This window comes from Ruditapes philippinarum, unplaced genomic scaffold, assembly GCF_026571515.1.
Source record: "Ruditapes philippinarum isolate M1 unplaced genomic scaffold, ASM2657151v2 ctg177_1_1_1_1, whole genome shotgun sequence".
NCBI classification, from domain to species: Eukaryota; Metazoa; Mollusca; class Bivalvia; order Venerida; family Veneridae; genus Ruditapes; species Ruditapes philippinarum.
This window is the reverse complement of record NW_026863118.1, coordinates 226,708-237,261: the sequence shown is the minus strand read 5'-3', so window position 1 is coordinate 237,261 and position 10,554 is coordinate 226,708. Positions and strand designations below refer to the sequence as shown.

General features: G+C 32.4%; 1 protein-coding gene across 1 annotated transcript; it reads left to right on the top strand.

Annotated features, from left to right (window-relative positions):
* The first annotated feature begins 3,629 nt into the window (after nt 1–3,629).
* LOC132721176 (uncharacterized) lies at nt 3,630–8,270 on the top strand. Its single transcript, XM_060705437.1, has 6 exons — nt 3,630–4,254; nt 4,895–5,084; nt 5,824–6,066; nt 6,456–6,627; nt 7,095–7,243; nt 7,665–8,270. Exons 1-6 carry the CDS (start codon nt 3,715–3,717, stop codon nt 7,814–7,816), a joined length of 1,446 nt encoding a protein of 481 aa, XP_060561420.1. The 5' UTR covers nt 3,630–3,714; the 3' UTR covers nt 7,817–8,270.
* The last annotated feature ends 2,284 nt before the right edge of the window (nt 8,271–10,554 follow it).

The window sequence follows — 10,554 nt, the reverse complement described above, 5'->3', positions numbered from 1 at the left end:
ATGAGCCGCGTCATGACAAAACCAACGTAATGCGTTTGCGACCAGCATGGATCCAGACCAGCCTGCGCATCCGCGCAGTCTGATCAGGATCGATGCAGTTCGCTATCAGTTTCTTTACTTGTAATAGGGTTTGTAAGCGAACAGCATGGGTCCTGATCAGACTGCGCAGATGCGCAGGCTGGTCTGGATCCATGCTGGTCGCAAACGCATTACGTTGGTATTGTCATGACGCGGTTCATTCATTATCTAAAATATTAAACTATCTAAAGTTTCAACTGTTACAGTATATCTTAATTATGTTTTTAGTTATTATTCTGACAAAGGGTGAATCTTCCGATTTAAATAATATCAAATATGTTCAAGAAAAAAAGGTTGCCAGTGGAACACAAAATCATTTTTGTTTGCTTTTGATTTTCACTAAACTTTAAATTTGTAGTACTGGTGTTTTATAATTTTTTACATTTAAATAATCATTCGATGGCAGTTTTAGTATAAGTAGGAGATTATTCATAGGGGGTATAAAAGATTTGTTTAAGTTTTATTATCGAATATCTAACTCAAACGAAAGCAAATCTGATATAATTCGCTATACTGGTGTATTACATTAACTTCAGGATACAATTTAAAAAAGAAAAAGTGCAGCAAAAAGATACAAAAAAAGATAATTGACGGCAAAACTGAACAAGAAAAGCAATAAAGATACTAACTGAAACAATTCATGCATTAGAAAAATTATTCCTTAGTGGAATAATTTTCCGTAATTACAAGACTAAAAACGCATCTTTGTATGAAATCAATTATCTTCTCAAATTGAATTAATGATAAGATATCTGTTACAACGACACAGTTGATTGCACCATTATTTTTGCCTAATGACGCACCTCTGTCTTTGTCTGGCATTTATTTCCACAAGAAATAGAAATTACGGAGTAACTATCTGTTCCGTTAAATGTTGTTTTTGATACAACTCGTGCATAACAATTACGAAATAAAATGTCTATATATTGATGCATTTGAAAAGGCTGAATAATCGATAAAACTTCATCTTCAGTATCTTTTAAGCTGCTAAGCTGTTAAGAGGGCCTGATGTTGAATAGTTTCTGATTTTATTTTAAGAGGAAAAATACACATGTTGAAGAACATTTACAGCACTAAACAAATACAAATTTATATGCTTTATTATCTGATGCAAGTCGTCGAATCGTTGTATTTGCACGGTGGTATGTCTCAAGTTAAAACCAAAGTTAACACTGTAAAGAAGTTGTACAGATATAAAATAATACAAAGTTGAACAAATGCTTTATCTTAGGTAAGCTTTATTTACAACATTGGTTCACTCCATAAGTTTGATATTAAACAAACTGCCAATTAATCACCGATTAACCGAGAATTTAATATTGCATGGATAAGTACTTGAGACCATGAAAGCCGATATATTATGACCTTTACAATGCCGGTTTAATTGAGTTCACAACCTATTCATATTCGTTTCACAGCATGCAAAACCTACTCGCAAATTATAGAGAATATGTATGGTAAATACACTCTGCCTCTGCTTCATCTTTAAACAATTTATTGCTAATAAAATTTGAAGAAATACATGGTTACATGAAAATTAACAAAATAATTTTAGAAATAAATAATCGGTGCGTTCCTCTCAAAATTGGCTGTATAACGGTCTCCCAAAAAGATCATTGTGTATTATGCCAATAGTTACTTTTTAAATGTGATCCGTTTTACAATAATATTATATTGTCATACAAAAATGTTTAGTAAATGAAATGCTGTTAAATAATATATGTCAATTTTGTATGAAGTATTTAGCTATTTGCGCAATGTTATCAATTACATGAGAACGTTTATAAAATTGAATGTAAAATAAGTGGAAAATGTAAGCATTCTTAGCTCAATTCTGTCATCAATTTATCAATGTTTGCATTTATTGGGTTGTAAATTATATCTAAGATGTGAAACCCGTGACGGAATTTTGATTCATAATTATATTTTTGTTTGTAAATGTCATTTTTGTGGAAAACGTATATTTTATTGGACTGTCTATCGTGTCATGTATTCTGTGAACAATCTTTATGCATCAGATTTCTGTCTAATTTTATCGATAATAGGTTACAAATTATAATTTGAAAATAAACCAAATATCATTGACATTACACATGGCTGATTTGACGAAGACGCAAGTATCTTCAGTTTTAGTTGTATTGTAAAATTTCAAGAAAAAAGTTTTAGTTTCCAGCTTTAAAATGCTCTCTTCTGTTTCATTTAGAGGCAACTTAACCTGTGATCCCTTCTGAATCCTTCATTTAATTTTTGTATGCCTTTTGTTTGTTTTACATTTTATTGTTTGAGAATTCTTTTACTTGGGGACGGCACTTTTAATAAAATGGCATGTAGGTACCTCATTTAAGGTTTCCATCGTATGGACACATTTTTTGATGTTTCTAATTTCTAAACTTAACCATTGCCATATATAAAAAATGAAAATAAAACTTCAATATTGTAGTGCTATATAAAGGGTATGAATCTGTATCTCACGATGTATTTTTATAAAATTGATCAACAGAAACAGTTGTAAAATAGCATGTTATTTAGCGGACATAAATATTGAAAGTAGACAGAATAAAATGTTCCGGAACAAAATATAATTCTGCTATTTTAAGTAGAATCATGTGACGTTTCAGCAATGATTTTGTGCAAGCGACATTCGATTTTAAGGCAATTTACTACCATATTTATATGAAAGAAGCATTTTTGAAGCATTTGTTTTTAAAATTCAAACAATAATTTTTGCAGCAGATATACAGCTTTATGCACTTTTGAATGTTGGCATTTTCATATTTTAAAGTAACGTTCAAGAAAAAAGGTCATATTCAAGGCATACTCGTAAAACACGTCAAAAATGACTAGAGAAACATTTATGTATTTCGTCATATATTTGTTGATAACAAAATGTGCTAATTAATACGAACATGTTCATTAAGCAGTCTATAAGTACCTCTATGGGAGGCAGGTGGTTCTTGTTGTTCGTTTGTTTCTCATTCTTAATAAATAACCGTTACGTTTTGGTCCTCACAAACAACACAGGGAAGTCATGAACAACTGGCGTAACTAACACTTAACAATCGAATTTAATTGAAAACAAAACAAACAAATGTTAATTTCTATTTATATGTATAAGACTGTTATAAACTTAGGAAAGTGTATATGCTAACTAAGTCGCTGGTAGGACTGAAAGTATCAATAAGTCAATGTTACAACAGTTATATCTATGATAATAAGCGATGCTGTGTCTTTCATCATTTTTTTTCAAACTGGCAAGCATGGTATGGTGGTTTAAAATAGCATTATAGTTCCTATTAACTAAAGAAACAGCGGGATAAAAACATATATAAACCAGAATTATATCGGCTGATAGTAGAAAAACAAAACATTTATATAAATATTTATAATTTATACCAAGATGATATTGATGTATTAGCATACATATAATAAAAGGGTACTCTAAGGTAACTATTTATTTTACATTTGAGACGAATGCTCTTCATATAAAGGAAAATATATTATATAAGCTACTTTTCATATTCGTTTGTGTATTTTAGCGAGTAAATTGGTTTGAATCATTCGCGAGAAGATGAAAGTTTGGATGTAACATGGGAGCCATCACATGATGATGATGGAGACAGTGATGATTGTGAACAAATGGAGTGGGAAGGAAGTCAGAGCCAGGTGGCTAGCCGAAAATTTATTGTTTCAGAGACATGTTTAAATAAATTGTTAAGTAAGTGCTCAACATGTAACAAGCCTGTTGTTGTAGATAAAATAGTGAAAGGCTGCCTTCTTGTATGCACTAAGACATGCAGTTACTGCAATGAGACAGACACATGGGAAAGTCAGCCAACATTTGGTGGGTTGGCTGAAGGACACTTAGACCTCTCAGCAGCCATCATGTTTTCGGGCAGTACAACTGCCAAGTTCCTCAGAGCTTTAAGGTTTGCTGGGATTTCATGCTTCAATGATAGCACGTTTTATAACATTCAGAAGCATTATTTATCTCCATCAATTGAGCATGTCTGGAAAACACACCAAAACAAACTTATCAACGACATCCGTGGTAGAGGTTCTCCACTTATTCTTGGAGGGGATGGACGGTGTTGCTCGCCAGGACACACAGCAAAGTATGGCACATACAGTGTGATGGATCTGGACTCCGGAAAGATTCTAGACATACAATTAGTACAGGTTCGACAGTCTAATACTTTATTGAGTTTTATAAACTTTTAATTTTTATATTCGAGTCCGATTGGACACTAACTGATAGCTAAGTGATAAATGTTAAAGTAACATTATTCCCATCCAAGGGTATATAATAAGTGCACAGATGAAAGTCAAAAAAAATTTACATTTTGTCATCCCTGTCAATTTTATAATCAACTTTGCATAAATGATAAATAACTCATGTGGCCGTGGAAGTTTTCTGTAAATGTTCAAATTTATTTACTATTTTCCAATATCAACTTTTTAAAGTATAAATATATGTTTCTCATGAGACATTATTTCAGTCTCATAAGAAGTTGTATCCACAACGTTTTTCCTCACTGACATATTTTACTTGTGTAAAGAAAATAATCATGCCATTCCATAGCTGCTGTTGATAAAAACGATATTTATGTTTTAGTGGTACTTTTCTGTCCATCAACAATATTTGAAAGATATTGATATTTTGATGAATTAATTTAGTATCTGGATATAATGGAAATTCACCAAAAACTTATAATCAATATACATTTCATTGAATCAGTGAAGAACATGTCACTTTTGTGCCACCATTTATACATACTTTTATTTCAACATACATGACTATTGATTTATTAATTTACAGAGTAATGAGGTAAAAAATTCACATGCAATGGAGCTGGAAGGACTCCAGAGATCTTTGTCATTCCTGCTTGACGATTGCAAGCTTTTAATTTCTCACCTTGTGACAGACAGACATAGCTCTGTAAAAAAATACATGAGAGAGCAACAACCAGATATAATTCATTGGTTTGATGTCTGGCATGTAGCAAAAGGTAAATAACCAAGTGAAATGTATAAATCAATTAAAATGTGTATTTTTGTGAAGATAAAGCTTTGATCAATTTATCAGTGTACATACATCAGTATTTGCCATGCACATTTTCTCTCCATATTCAATGTTGTAAGATCGTTGATGGCAATTTTAGCTTTTGCGATGAAGGAAAATAACTGGTGCACTTCCATGCATCAGTTCAGACATGAGTGGACATTCAAGTAAAATCATGAGGTAGCTGTATAGGTGCCTCACATATATCATCCAATGAGGTGATGGTATTGGTTTGAAGTCAATGACCCTAACCACTTAGGCAGTTTCCATTTATTTCATGCTTTCCACTGTTTTACTGTAATCTATGTTTTACTGTAGATGATTATATTCTGATAAACCACTAGTTAAATTTATAAAATACACTTTTCACTGTAGCCGGACTATATCTGAATGCGGATGAAAAGAATATCATAACTAAATGGAATAACAGGCAAAAATAAATGCCGTAAAGCCTAAATTTTGCTTCTTTAGGGAAAAAATCAGTATTATCTTACACCATGTTAGAAATGTAACAGCATTAGAGAAAGTTTAACTGATCTGGTTCACTCAGCGAAATATATTTCAGTCTTACATGCAAAAAAAACAACAAATACCATCTATATATTCATATAGTAATGAGTCACTTATATAAAAGTACATAGGATGTTTATTTACAAACGATGCATTATTTTGTTTGTTGTCCACAGGGATCTACAAAAAGCTTGAGGCAGCTGGAAAGAAGAAGGGCTGCGAAAAAGTGAAGGCATGGTCAAGGTCGGTTAGTAATCATCTTTATTGGTGTGTTGCCAGTAGTGATGGTGACGGCGAGATGGTGAAACAGAAATGGCTATCAATGCTAAACCATGTAGCCGACATACATGAGGGTCATGGTGACAAGTTTCCAAGATGTGAACATGGAATCCTTGAAGATAGACTTTGGATGAAGAAAGGTTCATATTAAAGCAGAATACTTTAAAAAGATTTTAGTTGAACTCCAAGCTGTATTATTTATCCTAATAATGGTTGAATATTTTAGTTGATTTCCATGCTGTATTATTTTTATCCTAATGATAATCATGGTTGAAGCTGGAAGCTTTGATAAAATTACTCCTATGTTGGCTTCCTTGGTAAACTATTAGTACTGAGTCTGATTTAGAGAGGTAATGAAAGCATCATAGACTAGCTGAAATGTTGGAAAGATTCACTATATTTGAATAAAATTTTAAAGCATAATGCATCACAACTTATATACCACAACTGAGAAAAAAATAGACACCAGGTTGTTCAATGGTAAATTTTGAAAAAACTTGTCTACATTGTCTTTTATTTTTATTCTTAGGGTTCAAGCCTCATGCAGAACTAGCCAAGGTGGTGGAGAACAAGCTGCTACTGGAAGACATTCAGAAACTGTCTCCAGCGCAGCAAACTTCAGATATAGAGGCCTTCCATAAAGTAATGTGCAGTTGGGCTCCAAAATCTGTACATTACATGCATACCTACATGGAATCAAGGTTTGTTTATGTCTGTTGTTTTGTTTTCTGCATGTCATAGTGACTTCTTATCCTTACTGAAGGAACAAACAGGAATTTTAAGTTAAAAATATGCACCCCAATAAAACCATATACATAAATCGGTGACTTTAACTTAATTTTTTTTTTAAGGGAGCAATGGTTTAGTGGTTAAAGTGTTGCCTCCCAACCAAGACATCATGTGTTCGAGCCTTACTCGGGGCATGACTATGTATCTACATATGACACCAGTGCTGGTTTGTTTCAGGGAGCGAACTCGAAAGTGATTAATATAAGTTAAGAAATATTGATTTCTGATATCTGCATCATTTGAGTAAGGTTAAGATAAAAAATATTTAGTGTTTTTTGAGTTGGCAAAGTTTTTTGTTCTTCAAGACTTGTTATTTCTGTTTCTTTTTTGTAACTGAATAGGTTGTGCAAAAATGATTATCCAAAATATATTTTCTTAGGTCTAAAGTTAGTGCACTCCACTTTAATGAAAATGCTAGGAGGGATACACGGACAACCAAGAGTGGAGTGCAACAGTACACAATATCTTATCCAAAAAGCAGAAAGGGTGAGCCTGTTGTCAAGGATGTAAAAACTGAACAGACATTTGGTAAGTTATATGCAAAGTAGCCATTGGACGCAAAATATATCTATATACATTAATTTGTCAAACTCGTGCCACACTTTCTTTTAGTACTTTGTATATCAATACTATTGAAGAGTCTTAGTCTTTACATGATGAATATCTTAAAAGTTCCGTCAGCTTTGATATGTGCCAGGTAATTTGTCAGCACAGATCAAATCGGTAGAAGCGTAGTTTTTCTATGTGACATGAATAAACTGCATCCACGAAGGAGAGGAAATATAAAACAACAGAATTAGTTGATTTTAAGAGTAATTTCATTTTTGTACAATTATCTCTACAACTTTTCATCGAGTTCATTTGATAAAGTATAAATACTCAACTCTACATATAGCTTCTTTTATCATTCATAGTCAATGTGAAGATAATAGTTTTAATTTTGTTTCAGGATACATTACAGATTTGATGGTGTACGCAAAGGAACTGCGTTTGAGAAACACATCATACAGAATGGCCAGTGAAAAAAAGAAATCAAAGAAAGACCATTACCATTGGCACAGAGTACCCCAAAAAGACTTAATTTACCTAAATCAACTTTAGTGAAAAATCACATTTCAAGATTTAACCGCTAAATTTAAAACTACATGTCTCAAGAGGAGCCAAAATATTTTTAAAAAAACTTGAGAAAATGTACTTAGCTTTAAGAAAAAGTAGAAATATTCCAAATTCAAGTAATTATTTACTTGTCATGTGCACTTAATGAAGTGGGATGCCGTCTTAGTGTGATACTCTCTGGTCAAGGTGACCTTAAATGTGAAATGTATGAATGCTAAATTTCTAGAGAACTTTTGAACTGATAAACTTTTAAAGTGTTGCATTACACAGTTTATGTACAATTATGTGACCTTTCATTTGAATAACATACATTTAAACACAAACATTGGCATGTTCTCTTTTTGTTTGTTAACAAATATGTTGTAGTGAAATCTTTATTGTGTCATTGAAGATATAATTTAAAACGCTAGACTTGTATTTGTTAGTTACCAACCACCCCAAATTTTGAAGAACTTAGATGTTAGTTTATCATAATCATTATTCCCTTAATCGACTCGAATTTCTGTTTATTTTTTTGTACCACACCACTATTTAATGTGACACTTAACCACAATTTTACAATACCCTTTATAGGAATTTAAATTCTGCTCCTTTTTTCCCCAGCATTATCCATACTTAATGTTTTATTCATCTGACTTATACAATGCATTTGTAATTTTTCCAATCTAAAGTAATTATTTAATTACAATTACCTTTCATTATTATACTAGGAATTAGAATTTATAGGAATCGTTTTTATTCCACTATCATGTATTATCCCTAGTTGAGCACTCTGTCTCATAGACAGCTCTTGTCAATGTGTCTTGTACAGAAGAACATGAATGTTACTTTCAACTTGTTTGCATCTTTTTTTGAAATGAAAATAAATATTTTAGTTTCAACAGTTTGTTCTTTTTAAGATCCTGTTTGTAAGATATATAATAATATATAAAAGTTTAATTGACAGGCTTGGCACATACATGTACTACCTTGACCGTGGGCTTTTTCCTATTCCATCAATACTATCCAGTTAATACTGACCACTACAGAAAGGAATGTATAGTAGGTCATTTTATGTGCATTTAAAGATGAGCATTAGGTGGTAAAAGGTTTAAATTTTTGATAATATGGGATACCAGCTGGATTATAATTTGTGTCATTGGTGCAAACTTTAACATTTTCTTATGGGAATACCACTCACCATATGGGTATTTATTGACTGATGGTCAGCATTTTTATAAGTGGCAATAAAACATGGACATGGACACATTACTTGGCTTCATTGCCGAACAGTTTGCTTTCAGTGTAAAATCGTTTTTGACTATTTTTGCAAAGGTTTTAGAAGGGGAAAATAATTTATTCAATAACTAAAATGATAAACTAGTGTAAATTTATTTCCACAATGTACAATACAATTTAAAGAAACATCTATTGTGGGTATTGAAACCCACTGTATTGCTCTGAAGGGAACTGTGTTCTTATGGCGTTGACTGCACATGCAGGAATAACACGCCTACACTTCTTTGAAAGTAATCCGTAGACCCATCTGGTAAAACGCCTGTAGGCAAGGTATCGATACAACCTGAAAACATAATTAAAAATTAGTATTGATACAACCTGAAAACATAATTAAAAATTAACATTTAGATAAATGAGCCGTGTCACGACAAAACCATCATAGTGTGTTTGCGACCAGCATGGATCCAGACCAGCCTGCGCATCCGCACAGTCTGATCAGGATCCATGCTGTTCACTATCAGTTTCTCTACTTGTCATAGAGTTGGTAGGCGAACAGCATGGATCCTGATCAGACTGTGCGGATGCATGAGACACTGTAATATTCACAAGTATATCATTCATAAGAATTATAATCAGTTTGTCTGTCTATCTGTCTGTCTGTCTATAATTCACTCTCTGTGTGTCGGTCTGTAATTCATTCATTTAGCCTTTTAGGGAGTAACTACCAGTATCTTCAATCGAAGTACATTATGTGTTACATTATACATATTGCAATGCTGGAAAATCGTTTCTTTCATGACATATTTGTAAAAGGTTTTCGTTGTTTAGCCATTATGCTCGTGAATCATCTCGAACAAAAAGTATACTATATAAGTTGTTCTCTTGTCTATGTTTACCATGGAAAGTCAAATGACGAGGCCACTCCATCTACTGTAAGTAACCAAGTCTATAGAAAATATCAACGTAGGAAGGATTGTGTTGTTCATTTTAAAAGGCAATGTAAACTTTCTGCTATTTTGTAACGTGAAAGTTGCATTTTCAACATCATTTAATAACCAATCTTGAGTTTCCTTTTATTTCATGACAGTATTGTATAAATCGAAATTGACAGATCCCTATTATCACCTTTTTTATTTGAATAACAGTGAATTTAACAACAAAATTGACATTTGCACTTTTGTTCACAAATATGTTGTAGCAAGTTTCTAATTTTATCCACTTATCTGATAATTATAATTAGACAGGTCAGGGATCCGTTCAGTTCTCCTTCAACCGATGCTTGGTACAACAAAACTTGTATAAATACCATCCATGAAAAGATAAATTCAATCCAGGCGTGCATGTTTGATTTTGCCGTTGTTAACTGATTTATACTCTTTCAATTACATATTTCCAGTTCGTTAAAGTATTTTCCATTTCTTCATACCAGTTTAAAGTGATAATTCTGCTTATGTCTGAAAATGGATAAAATGAAACCTGTCAAATGAATACAGTTAACACATACA